The 19126-nt window shown below is 47.6% G+C and overlaps 2 protein-coding genes across 5 annotated transcripts in view; both read right to left on the bottom strand.

The window, feature by feature from the left end:
- The window catches only part of TPST1 (tyrosylprotein sulfotransferase 1), a 49663-nt gene extending 36674 nt beyond the window's left edge, over window positions 1-12989 (bottom strand). The window contains exon 1 of one of the 3 annotated variants that reach the window (XR_008971930.1): window positions 12971-12989. The gene's annotated coding sequence lies outside the window, so the exon portion shown is untranslated. Of the gene's footprint in view, window positions 1-5020; window positions 5358-12970 lie in introns of those variants that run through there. The other 2 variants (XR_008971928.1, XR_008971927.1) reach the window with 2 other exon arrangements.
- A 1649-nt stretch (window positions 12990-14638) lies between these two features.
- The window catches only part of CRCP (CGRP receptor component), a 31105-nt gene continuing 26617 nt past the window's right edge, over window positions 14639-19126 (bottom strand). For both annotated transcript variants that reach the window (XM_057407100.1, XM_057407101.1), the window contains exon 6: window positions 14639-15507. In XM_057407100.1, the coding sequence (XP_057263083.1) occupies window positions 15364-15507 (144 nt within the window). In that variant the 3' untranslated portion in view covers window positions 14639-15363. The remainder of the gene's footprint in view (window positions 15508-19126) is intronic.

Genomic DNA, 19126 nt, shown 5'->3' with positions numbered 1-19126 from the left:
CTCCTCCCTTACATTTCTAGGCATCTCCCCCTGTCCTTGGCTTGCAGACAGTTGCCTATGTGGCACAATGGACGTGCGCAGGCAGAGCGCTTGTCTCCGGCACGGGAACATCCGAGAACAAGCCCAATTCCTTCCCTTTCTTCAGGTTTCCCTAAAAAAGGGGGGGGTGGAATCCAGCATCACAGGGATTCACTAAGCTGGAGCTCTTAGAGTCTCACATGAGCCCTCCCACGCTGCTGAAGGTGTTTGCTTTGAGTGACGCGCGATGCTCTTGGTGGCTATCGCCGAGCTGCTCTGCATGGCTGGACAAGGAGGCAGGGAGCAAAGCACTGGGCTTTCATCTACTAGAGAGGAGGGATGCTCCTCACAGCCCCACTGTGCCTGCATAGCCCATCCTCAGCACAGCACCTTCATCCATCCCATCCACTGGTGTCTGCCTGGGAAAGCACCGCTAGCAGCACGGCAGGCCTCAACAGAAGAGGGATAAGCTATTTCTTGTCCCATGAAGTCTGAATGGCTGAGATGCTCAGCAGCTTGCAGGCTTAAGTCCTGAGTTTGTAAAGCAGTAGCAAATGTGGTGCTGACTTAATGAGCTAAATACCCATTAGCTTATTTATAATGCCAGTGATACAAGAAATGATCTCATCTGTGTCTGGAGAACAGCACAAGGAAGTGAAAGAGCAGCTCACAACCCCCAACATCTAAACAAAACCAACCCCAAAAGCCCTAAACCCCCCTAAAACCCCACTGCCACAGACACAGCTCCGCTTGCATCTGCTCAAAGCCTTTCACAACCTCTGGTTGTGATGGTGGCAGTGAGACATCAGTGAATTCACCTTGGCCACAACACTCCATGCCCAGGCCGTTGGCTGCAGTCTGCAATGAGTGCAGCGCAGCCAGCTTGGCTGCTCTCGCAGGACTTGGCTCTTGCAGCCACTAGGTCTGGAAGCAAAACCATCCCATCACCTAAATACATTGGCATCTCCATCCAGTGCAAGGCACGGGCCTTTTGAGAGCAGTGAGTGCTTGAGGGGAAAGCAGCGAGTCTGTCACTCGTCCCTTCACTGTCTGGGGAGCTTGCAATGGGATATGGAAGTGTAAGCAGCTTTTAAACTGCATAAAGAACACTGTTAATGCTGCCAGTGAAACCAGGCACGGAGCAGCCTTTTTCTTTTAAAGGTGAGACTATTAAAGATGAGACAAAGCACAGTGTGTAATTTGGATATATATATCTCCAAATTATATATATATATCCATATTATATATATATATTTGCATAATTTAGATATAAGGAAGAAGTTCTTTACTGTAAGGGTGCTGAGGCACTGGAATGGGTTGCCCAGGGAGGTTGTGAATGCTCCATCCCTGGTGGTGTTCAAGACCAGGTTGGACAGAGCCTTGGGTGACATGGTTTAGTGTGAGGTGTCCCTGCCCACAGCAGGGGGTTGGAACTGGATGATCTTAAGCTCCTTTCCAACCCTAACCATTCTATGATTCCATGTAAATCCCATCCCCACCATGGCTGGCTGTTCTGGACGTGCAGTTGTTTCCATCACCCCTCTATGGGTGGGCTGGATTTGTCAGCTAAACCAAACTGAATCAAACCCCAAGTCTCCCTCCACAAGGGCTGCTCTCAGGCTCTTCACCAGACAGCATCAGCCCAGCGACCCCAGTTTGGCTCCTTTCCTGGGGGCACACAAGGAGGGAAACACAACACCCTAAAAATAGGATAAATAAAACCCCTTTGCTCTTGGGGGCAGGCTCATTTCCTGGATCCAGAACCCTACCCTGGCCGTGGACCCCCCTGTTTGCAGTGGCTGAACAGCTCAGAACCATGATGTTGCTTGAAAACATCCTGGTTTAGCCCCATTTTTCATTCCCAAGGCTGCATCCCGAGGCACGTTGTGAAATGGAGCCCCCAGGCCAAAGTCTGGGAGAGCAGTCAATAGGGAGGGAGGCCCTCGTGCAGAGCTCACTCTTGTTTGGTTTCCATCAATCATTGATTTTTACGGTGGCCTTTCAAAAGGGGAACTCGGCATTGAACGCTCCCTCTGGGCTCGCTCAGGTGCTGCTGCGTTTGCTACAAGGAGGGAAATAGCCCCCGTAAAAAACAGAGGTGGCACCTTCATCAGAGAGGTGACGGGAGCCAGGAGAGCCGAGCAGAGAACCTGAAGGCACGAAGACATCTGAAACCTTCACCCACTGCATGGGACTGTAAATTCACTGTAGACAAGCTATGAAACCCAGACCTCCTTTCTCCCTGTTCCCAGCTCGAGCCACCGGATAACATCCCCCTCAACCATAAACCAGATGTTACATTCAAAAAGCAGCACAGAGAAGAGTGAAACGCACCAAAGAAATGACCTCCTGAAGCTCTGCCCCTTGGTGTGAAAACCCCAGAGCACAACAAGAAACAACCCCTTCGGTTTGCCTTAGGAAACCCAAATGTGCACCAGCAAAGGCAAATAATGTACCTGTGTCCCTGCAGCAGCACTTGTAAGTCAATCAGAGAGCAGCGTCAATACAGGGGTTTTCCAGCTGCAATGGAGAGACAGGGAATAGAAATGGCAAAATCAGGACTCGCTCAACCCCTCCAGCTCCAACACCCCCCATGTGGCTCCTCCGCTATTCCCAAATACACACACATACAGAGATGATTTCTAGTTAATGCTGACTGCTGTCCGACCTATCGCCATAGGAACCTGCGGATTTCTGTGGATGCCTTCCCTAATCTTAACTCCTGCACATTCTCTCACATTCCATCCGACAGGAATATTCTATTTCTTGTTTTCCTAAGGAAAAGAGTGAGACTTCCTCTGCCAAAAATGGTGCAGAAACGGCAGAATTCCCAATCCAACGTGCTGCTGACACTTGTAAAACGAAACAAGAACCTTTCCTCACTCATGTGAACAGTGAGAAGCTTTTTCCCTTAGATCCAGTCCTTCGGATTCCAAACACTTTGGGCTCCTTTGGGCTGAAATCCCTGCCTTGCTCTGCAGACAGCCTCTGACTGACCCGCAGCGGATGGAGCAGTTGGTTTTGTCGGGGTTCCTTGTGGCCACATCCACAGCCCATTGCACAGACTTGTTGAGAGGCAGCAAGGACGATGCTAGCGACCCACTGGGGATCCAGATCCCCTCAGATCAGCTGTGTCTGTGTGAACAACCTCCCCATGCCAGCCTGGGGTGAAAGCCATCCATGCACTGACCTGCACCACCAGCAGCAGCAATACACAGTCCCATTCACCTGCACAGAGTCCCAACAGCTCACCCTGTGCAAGAAAAAACTCATCCTGCTTTGCTTGAAATGCATTTGCACATATGCATAGTATGCAGATACATACACTGGAACTGATGGCACCAAGCCTGTCAGAGTTCAAGGAGCATCTGGATGATGCTCTTAGTCATATGGTTTAGTTTTAGGTAGCCCTGTGAGGAGCAGGGAGCTGGACTTGATGATTCTATGGGTCTCTTCCAACTTGAGGTATTCTGTTATCCTACACACACACACAGAGATATATATAGATAGATATATACATATATATGAATTAATGCCCCAAAGCATAGGTTTGGTGTGATGGACTTGGCTGGCTGCTGGGTGCCCACCAGCCACACTCACTCCCCTCCTCAACAGGCAGAATATAAGATACAGCTCATGGGCTAAGATAAAGGCAGGGGACACCCCATGGCATCAAACCAGCACCAGAGGAGCACCCAGCCATGGCACAGGGGGGATGCAGCCCCTCTGCAGCCTGCATTGCCCCACAGTTTGAATGCCAAGCTCCTTTTACCAGCACTGCCCCGATACAAACCAGAAAGGACACAAGCGAGGCAGCACTGCTGTTTGTCCTCCAGTGACTAAGAAAATGTGACTATGATGTGATCAACCCTCATGAACGCATGTGAGGAAGCCTGCCAGTGCCTGCATTTGATTTCTTGCCTAAACTCCAGCCAGCTTAACACAACATCAGTTTGGAAGCCATAAAACACGAGACAAACAATGTAAATCAATGTGACCAGCAAAATTTAACAGGAAACAGGCTGTGCTCCTTATTTTCTGGATGGGAGAGCAGCTGGAGCAGCCAAGATTACCTCTGAAACTCTTTGCACCCATTTGGTTACTTGCAAGCAGGGAAAAGGCAGCTGAAAGCTAGTTTCATGTAATGTGAGGTTTGGTGTAAATCAACTGTACATGACTTCAAATTGGACAAAGGACAGAAAATTCCCTGAAAGAGGCAGATGAAATATGATGAAACTAAAAGAAGGGAGAAAAACCAAGTATCATAGAATCAGAGAATAGTTTGGGTTGGAAGGGACCTTCAAAGGTCACTTGGTCCAGCCCCAAAGTGATGAAACTGATGTCTGGAGATGCTGGGATTTACTGCTTATCCAAGGGCTGGCAGCCAGGGCAGCGGCGTGCATCGCCACAGGGGTAAATGCCTGTACTGTGGGGCTACAAATCACTGCAGCTCACACCTCTCTGGGTATTGCAAGGCAGGCAACAAGGCTGCAGAGAGCTCAGTGTCACTTCTCCCTCCAGCAGGTACATCCTCACCCAGCCGTGGTCAGTGCTATGCTGGAGGGTCTGAGCTGTGCTCACCAACAGCACCTGATGCATCGGTCCTGGGGGGCTGCGAACCATACCAGGGATAAAGCCAAAACATCCCAGTGGGAATGCTGGGAGCCAAGCACTGTGCTTGAAGAACAGGACTTGAGAAGCCATTGGGAGCAGCTCACAGAGCACCCTGCTGATAGAATCCTTCTCACAAGCCGATCAAAGTCCACTAAAACCCATTTCCATTCATTCCCCCCATCCCATTCCTTTACAAAGCTACTGCAAAACCCTGGCAGCAGCACCCCCCGCTGCTGCGTGTCCCTGTCCCCACAGGATAACACCCCGATAACGCTGCTACCACCACCACAGCTCCAAACGTGCAAACCCAAATGGGGTTTCACCAAAACCAGCCCCATGGAAGAGCATCCCTCTCACCCCTGCCCCAGCGGTGCAACCCCCAACTCACAGCACTGCTGAACTTCACCTTTTTAGCCTTAAATAGGCGATGCTGGTCCCTATGGGCCGTGCTGAGTGGCAGAGAGTGCTGGCTCCAGGCGGACCCCGTCCCTCCCACCGCAGCCACTGACCCCAGTGGGATCAGCAGTGTTTGAAGAAGGGCTCAGCCCGGAGCCTGGTTTCAGGCAGGTCGGGAGGGCTCCGAGATGCAGCTCAGGACACGCATGGGATCTTCCGCAATCTCTTCCTACCAGCTGCTATTTCTTCCCCACCCGCTTTTATAGGAGCCTGATAGCTCCCATTGGCTCGAGGCACACTTATTATAGTGACTACTATGACCCATTTAAACAGCATTAAATAATTCCTCAGTTCATTGTCCTGCAGAGATTAGTTACATATAAGCATATTTTAATGATTAACTATTGGGCTCTGCTGAGGCCCCAGCAAATATGCAGGATCCGCAGCCTCCCTCTGCCTGTCCTTCCGCTCCTGCCAGCTCCCTGCTTCATCACCAGCCCCACAATATTTATGGCTTTCCTTAGAGCCTCTGCTCCTGTCCTGATACAACCAGCTCAGCTGGCACTGGAGGGAAGGCTCCGGCTCCTGGAGCTGCAAAAGGCCAGGAAAAAGGCTGGGAAAAGCCCAAAACCCAGCACCCGGAGCAGCAGCAGTAGCTTTGAGAGGTTAAATCATGAAGAGGCAGCGTTTGTAGAATAAATTGTAGGTTTGGGGGCTGAATCGCAGGCTTTCTCAGTACACTGGTGCTAGAGATGGGCTGGGACCCATGGTCTGACCTCACTCTCCATTGCCCTGATGAATCCCAGCAAGATGCCGCAGGTTACCTGAGACAGAAGTCAGGGTTAGTGCATTCCTTGCCCTGGGCATTTCCTCACACACATTCCCACTTCTCAATCCAGCAGCAGCACAATCCAGGACTGGATTCACCTTTGGAGCTACTCCCAGCATCTGCGCACAAGGAAAGTGCATAAACCAGCAGCAATTGCTTGTCCTCACTATCCCAGTGGTCCTTATCACCCAAGACCCCTTCCCAAGCCACCCAAAGCACATCAGCCCCATGCAACAAGCCCAAACAGGATCAGTTGTATTCTACCAGCATAACATTGACCACTCATATGCTGCTCACCCCATCTCATCCCACCAAACCTGCTGGTTTCCAAGATGGGCAGCAACCATCTCACTGCGGACACCCGGCACGGATGGGACAGCCCCACGTGGGGATGAGTTCCATGTGGATGCACAAGGAACATTTTAGGGCCATTTCCAGCTCAACGCTGCAGTGTTCTGGTGAGGTGGTGACACACGGGCAGGGTGTCCTGCCCCACTCAGAGCAGCCCCACAGGGCTTGGGAAAGAGGCAACTTTGTGCGGAGCCCACACCCGGGGACAGGGCGTTGCACAGGAAAAGGGAAGATGTTTAAATTGGCCTGAAACGGCCCATTTCCCACTCACGGATGCTGAGGTGTGGGCAGCTCAGAGCAGCAGCGTCTGGGGGGTTCTATGGGCTTTGATAGGCGATGAAGGAGCAAACCTGCTGGGAGGAAGCACTTGGATCCCAGTAGGTTTCGAGTGGGTGTTTTCAGTGCTTCCTTTTCCCTCCCTCACAGCCGCCCTCTGGCTGCTGCATCCCTGGAAGCCTTTGGCCACAGTCTCCTCTAAGGAAACCCATCAGCAATTCAAAAGGGGAAAACAAAGTCTTTGCAGATGAAGCTGAAGAGTATAAAACCCCTCAACCACGTCTTGAGATGTTAAGTAGAGGATGGACATTTAAAGCTGCAGCCGGTGAGGCTGGGAAGGGGCTGGGATGGAGCTGGCCTGGGATGGAGGTACTTCAGCCAAGTACCCCGTGATGGGAGCCCCACTGTGGTAGCCCCAACCACTTTCCCCATGGGACAAGGGACACCAGGTGCCCAGCACATCAGGATGGGGACTGGGGAGGCATCAAGGTGTTCGTGCTGCTGGTTTCCCCCGAACCCCACCTCCTTTCTGCCCACTGGGGCATTTCAGAGCTCACCATGTCCTGCTGTGTATCCCTGTCCATCCCGAGCCCGTCAGATAGCTGAACACATCTAAATAACAAAGAAACAGCAATCTGAATCAGGTGATGAACCCTCTCAGCCCTGCTGCTGATAGAAGACCCCAGGTTCACCTCAGCTGATGCTCTCCTCTGGACAGACAGCACAGTTGTTGCTTTGGCAAAGCCCTTGAAAGCCCTTTTAGACAGGGCAAGAATCCCTCTAGTCCAACAGAGCACGCTTGTAAAGCCTTTGGCATGGCCCCAGGGGTTAACTTCCACTAGATATAAAAATACATGCATGTATAAACTGTGGGAAGGGGTGGGGAAGCAGAACCCCCTCCCATGCTCACCACTGAGCTGGGTAATTTCAACTGCTCAGGCTTTCTATTTTGGGATGTCTTTTACTTGCCAGCATCTGGTCTGTAACAAAAGGGATTTGCCTCCCCAAACTGACATCCAGCGACACAGGAGCCCCCAGGGACCAGCACGGGGCAAGGTGAGCCTCTGCTGGGAGCAGCGTGAAGGTGCTTGGTTACTCGTTTCCAGCTGGGACTGACGGTTTGAGCTCATCCCCTTCCTCCTGCACTGATACTCCAGGTTAAAGCCCTGCTCCATGGCTGCCCCCGCTCACGTTAAACATCACCACCCTGCGGCTGGGAAGCGATGGGGCACCCATTTAGGGGTGAGAGGTGGAGGGCTCGGCACACAGCGGGGTTGAGGGGGTTTGAGTGCAGCTTTTGGGGGTTGTTCTGTTGTAAATGAGCAATGAAGTTTCTGCCTGGCCACATAAAGCAGAGGCCGGGTGGTTCTTGCCAGCTCCTCTCTCACAGCCCAGCAGGCACCAAGCAGGAGCCCCGCAGGGCTGAGCACTAATTGCAAGCAGCAGTCGGGCAGTGAAGCTGCTCCTTAGGAGGAGCAGAAGGGGTGCAAGACACAAATAAGGGCTTTAAACCACAGCGAGCCTTTGTGCTCGGTGCTGAAGCTCAGCTGAGGGGACCGAGGGCACTGGTGCCACCTCTGCCACCCTCCCATGTTCCTATGAAGCATCACCCTTCTGCCTCCCCAGGCTGGATGCGGCAGAGATGCTGGTGAAGAGCTGGCCAGAGGATGCTCCTTAACACCAGCCACAGCTCCTGAAAGCACTTGGTCCTGTTGGGACTGTTTGCAGCATCCCTGAGCGCTCCCTGCAGCTCCCTTCCCAGCTTCACTATGCACACCAAATCCTTCCCCATGACTCCTGGCTTCCCCATCTCTTCTCAGACGTTCTCTCACCCCACTTGGCTGGTTCTCAGGCCAGCTTCATTCTAATTATCTTTAAAGTTGAACAGCCTCTCCGCTACCTTTGATGGTTGTTTCTATAAACATTAAAGTTAATAAAATAAAGATCCTTAATGCAGAAGGAAATGAATTCAAGCAACATGTGCACGGAGACTCCTGCCTGTGGCAAGCAAAAGTTCTTGGGCCTTGAACTGTTTCCTAACTGCTCGCTGCATTTCAGTTGTGCTTTGGCTGCAGCCCCGTCTCTTTTTTCAGCACAAGCCTTTCTTTTTGCTCAATAAAAGCTTTGCAGCAGGATTCTTTCTGTGGGAACACAAAACATTTTCTCTGTCAACGTCTTCAGCAGCTCCAACCTAAACAACGCTGCCATCGCCTCCCTCCAGGATGCTGGCTGGATCCCAATCTGCGCCTCCATAGAGCAGCCCTTTGGAAAGGGGGGTAATGTGACCTTCCTCTCTCTGGGAAGGTTATAAAATATCATGGTTTTAAAGGGTACTTTGGGCTTCTTTATAGAGATCCCCTGGGCTCGTCTGGGGGAGTGTGAGGGGGCTGGATGCATCCAAGCTGCTGTTGGAGTATTTTAAAGATCTTTAACATCCCAAGGAGAACTAGTTCCCTGCTTGCCTTGACCCAAGCCTCCTCCCCTTTTACAGGATAGCACCCGGGAACAGGGATCCCAATCCCTGATTTCACACTGCAGCACTGGGTTATCAAATCGGTGGTGAGGAAGCAGTGCCCTTAGGGCAGGATGTCACCACCCAGCTGAAGACATCGCTCTCATGGGTGAGGAAGAGGTGCGATGCTCATCTTGACGCTCAAAGCTCATTCATCTCTTGATGGCTTTCCAGCTGCCTGCTCCCTGTCCCACTCCTCCCATGTCCCCAACATCAGCTCTACCATGGCATTCACTTTGGAACACAACTTGGGTCTTGCCTAATGACACTAACACCTTACTGATGCAGAAAGGCTGGGTTTGGTGTCCCCATGTTGCCCTTTGCACGCTCGCACTGGGATAGCACCAGGCGCTGCCCTCTCCATGTTTCCCTTGAGCCACAGGATGCTCCCACCACATGTGCCTGTCAGGAGAGCAATACCCATGTATGCCAGTTCAGGATCTGCTCCCACCATTGTGTTTTAAACTCAAGAGGAACCTGTGTAGTTCAGATTTCCTTACAAACATGACCCTCTGATTGCCATTAAATAACTTAAACTGCTGCTCTGCAAAGCATGACCTGTCCCTGCTGAAGGGATGCCGGCATGCCGGTGCTTGGCAGCCCACCCACAAGGGAACACTTCCCTTTGGCTCCATGGCTCGGCCCCATCCTCAGATTTGATCTTGCGCCCAATTCACGAGCACAGATGTTTTCATTAGAAAGTCACCTCCTCACAGCTCAGCTCCCCCTTACCTCTGCTGCAAGCGATGGGAAGGATGTGCAGTGTATGCAGGACATGCCTTCGTGGTGGGGTAACTCCCAGGGGTGCAAGGCTGTGATGTCTGGCAACTCGTCCTGTGGAATTCCTCACTTGACTCTGTGTAACAAGCTCCAAGCATTCACAGATATACAAGCACATGGTCCTGTCGGGGCTGGGAGCAGAGCCTGTGAGCATGGTGGACACACGCAAGTCCAGTGGGACAGGAGCACATCACAGCAGTGTTATGGGCACCCACACGCTGGTCTCAAAGCACAGGGAAAGCTGAGGGCTGCAGCCTAGTAAAAAGACTCCTTTACCTGTCAGGATGCACAAAAGGACTGAACAAGGCCTTGGGCACTGCTCCTGGTGTCAGCCTGGCTGCAAGCCCTGAGAAAGAGAGAAGAAAGAAGAGAAACAACCTCCCTAAGGCCAGAGGACAGTGGCAGAGCTGGCATTTGCTGACTGATCCCAGCTCCAAAGGCACTATGTAACCCTCCAGACAGACACCGTCCATCCTGCCACACCAGCTCCTCGCTCTGCATCTTCCACCCCAGCACTGCCCATCTGCAGGGAAGGAAATACTTCATTAAGGACAAAGAACTGACCTTTGGGAACAGCAGGAGCTGAGTGTTACTGCCTGCCTGGTCACTGTGTCACCCAGAAAGGACAATGGCTGTCGCTCACATTTAATGTAAGGCTGTATTTCTGTGGGGTGGTTACCCTGTGAGCATAAGTCCTTCTTGATTACAGGAGCATTTCATAACCACACATGCTCAGTGTATCAGTGAGGCAAAGCTCACGGGGGAAGAGGCTCTCTGTTATTTAGACCAAGTGCTACAAGCAAATAATCCAACAAGTTTTCAGGCATGAAAGATCTTCTGCAGTCTGTCTTTTGGAAGAGCCTGGCATCCCCTTGCTCTGGGAACCGGTAGCAGGAACAGGCTGGAATAGGCTGGTTATGGGTAGCAGATGGAAAATGAAGTAAGAAAAGTGGGAAAAGCCCCATCTCAGCCAGGCTGAGGTGCACACAGGTTCCCCCACCTCCCCTTCCCCTGTCAAAGCCCAAAGCATTTCAGAAGTCACTCAACAACAGTAGCTTCCCTGTCAAGACTGATGCTTTCAAAGCCGGTGTCCAAGCGCAGAGAAGCAGCCTTCATGCCTAGAAGCAAAGCATTTTCTGGGATGCAGAACGTGCTGTTTGTGCATTGCCATGGCAGAGCTGCCACCCCAGGGAGGCAGAGGCAGTAAAATATTTAGTCATAGACAATGCAGTACAGGGAGATTTGTGCATTTCAAAACCAGGATAACCTCAGCTGCGGTTGGGTTAACTCACCCGTGGCTTGACTCGAGGGGCCGAGCACAGCCAGCATGAGTGAGCGAATGGTTCTGTATCTCAGGTCAAATGTAAGGCAGTGAAGAGGCTCTGTGGATTAATTTGGCCTGTGGAACAGCATTAAGCAAAACTCAAGAGAAAACTGTTATTAAGATCACACTGAAAGACCACCTTATCCCAGCAGCATCCTGGGACGCATCCTTTACACTACACGACCCTCGTTTGGAACAGACTCAACTCACTGCCATAGCTGCAATGTGCAGGATGCACCCCTAACACAGAGCAACTTCAGAAACTCCGATTTCAGGCTCCAGCAACGGATGAAATGACAGGCACGACATAAAACCCTGCTGCCATCCTGGCAAGACTGTCCCTTTCCCTTTGCCACGTCCCAGAAATGAAGTATTTGCACCGTGCCAGAGCCCCAAAGCACCCACCAGCAAAGAGGCCACTGGAAAAGGGGACAAGGGAGAAACCCCCAACTTGCTGCCTTTCAGATCTTAAGGAGAGCAGCCTTTGCCTCTGTGCTGAGCAAGCAACCGAAAACATTCCAAGTGCACAGGGGCAGGGAAACCAGCCAGCCAGCAACACTGAAGTTGGAGATCACCCAGTTCAACCTCCCCGCTCACACAGGGTCAACCAGGTCTTTCCCCTTCAACCATCAGGTGGAAGAAACACATTTCCAGCAGGATGAAGAGCAAAGTATGACTCAAGCAGCCTGCAGCTCTCCCCAAGCAGCCTCCAAGACAGGTCTGGGACCAGCAGGAATTTGCTCCAGGACATGTGCTGACTGCTCTGCTACAACTCAGCTGTGCTCTAGTTACATTTCTTATTTCTTCTATGGTGTAATAGCTTCAAAACCATGTCCAGATTGGTTATTCGCCCTGTGTCAGGGTCTGCCAGGATTACAGCAGTGCAGCCATCCACCCCTCATGGACTCGGATGTGGCTGGTTTATCATTTTAGGGCATGATTCTCAAACGGTGCAAACCAGCCTGGCTTGGTCGACCTCTAAAACAAGAGCTTGTCTATGACCAGTAGAGCCTTTAGTAAGTAAAGTTATCTACGGAGCTGTTTATGACAGAACCTCCTTAAAAACATTTGTATAAACACTTTTAGACACTCTGTAGATGTTGCTTAACCCCTTCAGCACACTGAGACGTTCGGCTTGAATGCCGCTCCAATGTCCTGCTTTAATGTTGTTTAAAGGCATGCTTCAGAAGAAAACCTGCTTCAGAAGCAAGCCAAACCTCCAAATGTTGGGGGTTTGCTTTTTCTAAAGAAGACCACACACCCTTACCTAGTGAACACACCACACAGATAGAAACAAAATGCCTTTTGCTCCCTGTGAGACAAGGAGAGCTTGTCAAATTCTGCACTTCAATGGCGGGCAGCAGCCCCTGTGCAGCCCTGACATGGTCTGACCACCACCAAAGCTGCTTGGCTCATTGGTAGGGATTTCCTGGATCTTCTACAAGATTCCCCATGGACATTTCTGTTCCCAGTGTATCCATTTCCCAGCTCCGGAGCACAGCCAGGTAGGAGCTCCTTCTCCTCCCATAAAACAAATGCTGTAATAAAACTTCTCCAGCAAGGGCTGCCAAACAAAGCCTAGGGCAAGCTGCCCTTCTTGGGCTTGAATTTATGAGAAGAGGAACCCTGGGTATTTAGAAGTATCAAAACAGGAGAGGAATTCTGGCAGCTCATTCCCTCTTTCTCTCAGAGCAGTGCTGAGAGCACAGGAGCTGCCCTAAGCAGAGCTGTCAATGAGCCAAGAGCCAAACATGCAATAGAGAACAAACATGAGGAACACGTAAGAAATAAGCTAAAAGCAATATAAGCTTCTTAAATATCAGAAAGGGAGGAGTACTCTGCCCCTCTGTTCTTGATACTAGGGACCAACCTTTGAAGCGCCCAATACACACGTATGCTTTCTTGTACCCATGACACATCAGAAGGCCACCATCTCTTCATGTCATCTTCTCTCCTTCAAGAGAATTAGAAGAGTATATTTACTGTGTTAGGTAACTGATTAGTTAACAGAAAGCAGCCCTGGAGAGAGGCAGATCTGTCATGTAAGACCCAGGACACTGGAAAGATGGCATCACATAAGCAAGATGAGACATTTGCTTCCCATAAACCATTTTTGAGTCTTGGCTTTCCAAAAAACACACCTTAGGGTAAGCAGCACAACATGAACCCCCTCTCAGCACCACAGCAATTCCTCACCTGCGCTTACAGGAGCAGAGAGCACAGACAGCACGTTTAAAAATGATTTCTTGATGTAATGCAGATGTCAAAATCCCAGAACCCTTTAAATGTTCCTTAGAATTGCATTTATAGGGAACTTAGAGTTTACGTCCCTGAACTGAGCCTGAACGAGCTGCCCATGCGTTTGCACAAGTTTAATACACGTATCCATCTGGAACTGATTTTGATGACAAGGTTAAATACAACAGCAAGTTCTTGTATCTTATACAACACACACACAGAGCAGAGGACAACATGGATGCTGGCAAAAATCCATCCCGATAACAAATCAGCAACTCCCAAGATGGAACATCCAGCTTCAGAGATCTGTTAAAATATTCTTGCTGGCTAAAGGCACTTGCAATCTGGGTCCATCTGCTTTTTGTAAGCTTAGAATGTGCTTCAGTAACTTCATTTTAGAAGAAGACAGCAAAAAATGTAAATACATGCAGCCCAAGGCCAGAGCATGTCAAACCATGACTGCTATGGGTAAAAATGCTACTTTTGGAATTAATTGCACGTCAGTCTGTGCTCTGATCTACTTATCTCTTTTGTTTTGCTGCACATTTAGAGAGAAAAACGCATAATGATGTATCATAAAACTCAGCAAGGACTTCTCCCTCTAATACTAATACACTTCCCCAGTGAAAACACAGCTTTAGTCTCCAGCCTTGGAATGCATTTCAGATAAATTATCTTTAAGAGGTAACAAATATATTTTCCAATTATTTACTCTCCTCTCCAAACATCAAAGCAGCTTAAAATACCGTGGAAATGTGTATCACAAATCCCCCAGACACTGGAAGTTATCTCTCCCTTTCACACACAGCTCAGAAAGCATAAATTCTTTGTCTAAAACCACAAAATAAAACCATGACAGAAGCAAAGAAGTGAGATATCCTGATCCAAACTCTTATATCTTGTCTATAAGATTTAAAATTCCCAGGATACACTTTAAGCTTTATTTCTATTTCCAGTACGTTATAATTATAAAAGAATGGTCTGCAGTCATCGTATAAAACCAGTGCCATGTATAACTCATGACTTTATGTATATATATGTATACTACCCAAATGATTTATTATAATCATCTATGCTTTCAACATTAAATACTTGATCCTGAAACCTTCAGTCAGACAAAAGCTCAGTACACAGAAAATTCTGCTTTAACCAGGACTGATTCCCATTCTTCCAAACCAGCTTAGGACTCCAGTGTTGACTCATTCATTTATTTCATGGTCACGAGCATGTTCACAAGACTGTGACTTGTCTATATATAACTACTGAAACAAACGTTTGAAGGGAAAATACACACCTCACCTAAATGCTCTTCTAAGAGCCTTAACATCTGAGTCCAGAGCCTCAGCTGCTGTAAACTGGTCCAATGCAGCTGATTATGGTGGCAATACGCTGATTTAGCTGATGATCTGGGTAATTCTTTTATCAAGAAATGCCAGACATACTTGAGAACAGCTACCCTTCCAACAGATCTTCTCACTTGCACGACGCCAACAGCCTACATGAAATTGTCTGGCTAGATACCAAGCAGTTTTTGTACATTATTCTCTGTTCTGGTCACTGAAAAGAGCCCTCTTCACAAACAGCTCCACAAGTTGGCTTTGTATTGTAGAATGCATTCTGAAAACCAGTTGGGCAATTCAAAAACATATGAAAGCAATTATAATTTTAGCACTGCTGCGATAATTAAAACAGTGCCAGCTGTACATGAGCCTATTCAAATGTACAGCTGTTACACGGGTAATGGAAAAAATACAAAAGCTTCAGATTCTGTGCCCCATAATTTCTCAGACGTTACAAACTCCGTTATTACCACCCCTGTTTATGACAGAATGCCAAAACAATAGTGTCCTTTTCCATGCTTTCTGGTAAACAATTGGTTCCCTCATCACCTCCGAGTCATAAAAATTGTAACATATTTTATAATGATGTCCAATACAAGATGAAACTGGTATCAAGTAAAAACCAGAAAAATATTAGCTGATTTTCTTTTGCTGAAATTCCTGCCAGCTTTGGTCTAGATGCCTCCTAAGCTTGGTCACTTTTGTCTTCAGTTGCCATTGCTGAGTCTCTCTGCTGTTCTTCAGGATCCCCTGGAAGAATACTGGTGACTGTCTGCAGAAGTGACTCAATCTGCTCTTCTGTGAGCCTTTCCTCGCTTTCTTCTACCATCTGCAGGTTAAAAAAAGCAATGTATTGTAATCATTAAATCCATACTTCCTTCCTTGTTCTGAATCCAAACAGAAGGATTCAACTAATTGGGAAAGAGACTTCTCAATGGATGCAAGACATAGTCTGAACTCATTGCCAAAGCATTTTACAAAGTGGAACTCTTACAATATTCAAAAATAAAGACGGAAGAGCTCCATTGTAAACTGCTACAATTGGCACTCCATAATGAGACCCTGCTGGCTTTACAGCAAGCAGAATGACACACTGAGAACAGACTTTCCTCCCTGGTTTCTTCTAAAGCCTCTCTCATCCATACACATCCATACCTTGAGTCAGGCTTTTCATTTAGCTCATGTGCAAACCTACCTTCCAGGCTGATTCTCCTAAGTTCCTGTGCTTTCATGTATGAACTGAAAGGAGATGACAGAGAGTGGTTAACTGAACCTTTCTATCTTATCCTGCACCTAGACTATAAGCAATCAGGCCATAAAAGAAACCACCTCATCCTAAGCAGCTATGCTTTATTGGAATGTGCTTAGATTGTGAGATTCCTGAAGATAAAGGCATAGAAAAGCTCTGAGAAACACAAAACACGCTGTCACGAATCAACAGTGAAATTCCCTACAATTAATTAGGGCCCTACTCTCACTGTGGAGCTGTGGGAACTCTTATATCACTGCTACCAGTTAAAACAAGTGCCCTAATTTATAGGCAGCTGTTAAAAGGAAAAGCTTGTCAGAGGCCTGGAAAAGCAAGCCAAAAGAACTCTTCAAACGCAAATGAAACCAATTAGGATTGTGGGGTTTGAGATTTTCTTTTTTATACAAAGTCCTTTAGAATGTCCTTTGAAGCACAGTGATTTATATTAAATTATGATTCTAAGTCAATGCAGTTTTAATCAGTTCTAGCTATAAATTGTCAGCTATTCAGACACATCTTTGCCTTGTAAAAAGCAGAGTGGTATATTCAATTAACTTTTTTTTTTCCTCTTCAATGTCCTATGAGCCCTCTTTGCACAATCTGATCATCTTTCATCAGCCATTATCCACAGATACTAGAATCCACTCATGTAGCACAGGCAGAGAGTGAATATCCATTTGCAAATGACTGTTTCTGGGGTCTATCCCGATCAAAGGATGAAATTCTCTGTGGAGTGGCTTTCCAAGTACTGTTAGTTCAAGAACTACTGTAGGACCCTGGCTTGAAAAACAGCCCTGGCTCTCATTACCACCAGCTGCTATACTATACATTGTGCATTAGAATATACTAAAAATCCTCCTAGTATTACCCTTCTGTGTAAGCAACTGCTGCAGCTACTGAAGTGCTATCAGGTAATTGCCTGCTAGGCTGCATTTCAGAAGTGGTCATCTCAGCAGCTTGACTAGCATACCTTGGAGCATCAACAATATACAATCCAGTACGCTGCAGTGTGTGCATACACTCCCCGTTGCCAGCACTGCTGACAAAGCCTCTACTCTGTAGATGATCCATGCTATTAAGTTCTGTAAAGGATTATCAGCCTGATTTTTGGACTGGGTTATTAATTATTGTTCCATTGAATTTGAAAGGTCACAGTCCCATAGCAGCAGGAACCATACAAGGAAAAAGCCCACATCCTTTGGACAGGCAATATCACTTAAGGCAGGATGCTTTTTCTCTTAGTGGCCAATGTCTCCCACATTTATTACCGTCCCACTGGTTTCTGATCTTCAGAAAAATGGCCCTTTGCCTGGTTTAGGTTTGATTTATTGGATCACATCAAGTCAGACCCTCTTCCCCATTTAAATTTTATCCTTCCCTATATATCTCCTTCCCATTTCTCCTCCAAACACTTTCTCCTTTAGGTGCTTGCTTCAGGTACCTAGTAGCCACAAGGAACTTAATCAGAACTCAGATTGAGAATAGAGAGTGATTTCTAGATCAGCATCAACTCTCTCAACTCCTGCATTTAAGGACACTTATATGAGTGTCTAATAACTGCTTCTGATGTGCTCCTCAGTGCCAAATGAGTAATACCCCAGCTCCCAGTATGAACAACCATGTTGGTGTCATTTGTACTGGCTGAACACAGAAGCCTGCAAGACTGACAAACAGCGGATACGACTCAGGACATCAACAGATGAGCTCTGGTGGTTGCTGTGACAATTTAAGAAACCATACTTTACCAGAAAGTTGATGAAAGGAAACAGTCTCACATGTTTCAGATGCTTTGACGCTGATGTCTCATTAAACTGTTGTGAAAAGCATCTTTAAAGAAAGATGCCAGATATTGCACTGAGGAGTGGGTAATGTAGCTCCAAATTTCCTTCTGTTGACAGATCCACAGCCTCTGCCAGAGGGAAGTGGTAATTCCTTAAACTACTGCAGCAAACTCATCAGGGGCTCACCTCTCGGGGCCTCCGAGTCACGCATCCTCACTACCAGCTCCCACACCAGGAACTACCAATAGTCAAAACTCTGTATTAGGCAGGATGGACAACTTATTATTCCAGTTGATGCTTCAGCACTATTCTGCTGTGATACTAGTCAAGAGTTCAAAGGATCAAACGCATAAGCTATAAAAATCAATTTCTTTCGCTCCTCAGGGAAACAGCCTGAGCAGTGATTTATGAAACTTAAGCAATTAGGAAGCAGCAAAGCAAGATGCCAAAAGGAAAAACACAAATTTAAGCACAAAGAGCACGTAGATAGGGGCAAATGAAACTGCCCAAAAGGAAAACAGATCAAGGGAAAAAGAAGGTCACTCAGAAGCTTATTCTAGATTCAACAGATATTCAGTCTTCTGATTTATAAGACAAAATACCTTTGCTATTGATAGTACTAGGAAATAATGATACTCAGAAGAGAAATTAAGTGTATAAAAAAGCCTAGGAGGCAAAAAGAAACAACTGTATTCAAGTACCTGCTTTTCCAGCAAGAATCTTAACCAGCAGAGGAAAAAAAATCTATCAAAAAGCCTTGCTGAGCTCTAACTTGCAATTGGCTGACAGTGCTCAAGCAACAGCTTCAAACCATGAGCAGTCAGGAATGCAAAGTTTATACTAAGGAAAACAAAAATGCTAATGTTTTTAGTAAGTGTATGACATAAGATGTTTATATTGGCAGTGCCACAGGCACCAAATGGAAACAGATTATCCTCACAGATGATGCCATGTGCTAAGTGTAGGGTATCGTCAACCAAAGCTCCACCGAACTGTGAGTTTGCAAGATGCAGGGATTTGTGCAAGTAGCAGAATTGGACAGTGTTATAGTAACACAGTTGATAGATAAAAAGCACTTATTATAGATAAATGCTTGTCTTGCAGCATGAGGTGCTGCAAGACAAGCGTGTCTCCTCATGGCTGAGAGCAAGGATTTGCTTGAAATGATCACAAGAGACAGGCAGTAAGCCATGTCAGCTATGCTGCTGCTTGTAATAAATAATTCCTGAGCTGTTACAGCTTTTCAGCATTCAAGTCTATACTATCCCAAAATAACTGCAGTGTTTTTGTAGTGAATGCTATAGCATACCAATGCCATTCATACATATACACAGTGTTTGCTAGGAAATGGAACTATGTGGTCAAGATCAACTCAGTCAAGTCAGACCTCCATGACTTCTTATTTCACTCAAACTTGT

Source organism: Pezoporus wallicus, unplaced genomic scaffold, assembly GCF_028554395.1.
Source record: "Pezoporus wallicus isolate ANWC-B61680 ecotype Strahan unplaced genomic scaffold, APGP_CSIRO_Pwel_v1 contig_10389, whole genome shotgun sequence".
In the NCBI taxonomy this organism is placed as follows: Eukaryota; Metazoa; Chordata; class Aves; order Psittaciformes; family Psittacidae; genus Pezoporus; species Pezoporus wallicus.
The sequence above is the reverse complement of the archived record's forward strand: the minus strand, read 5'-3'. Positions and strand labels throughout refer to the sequence as shown.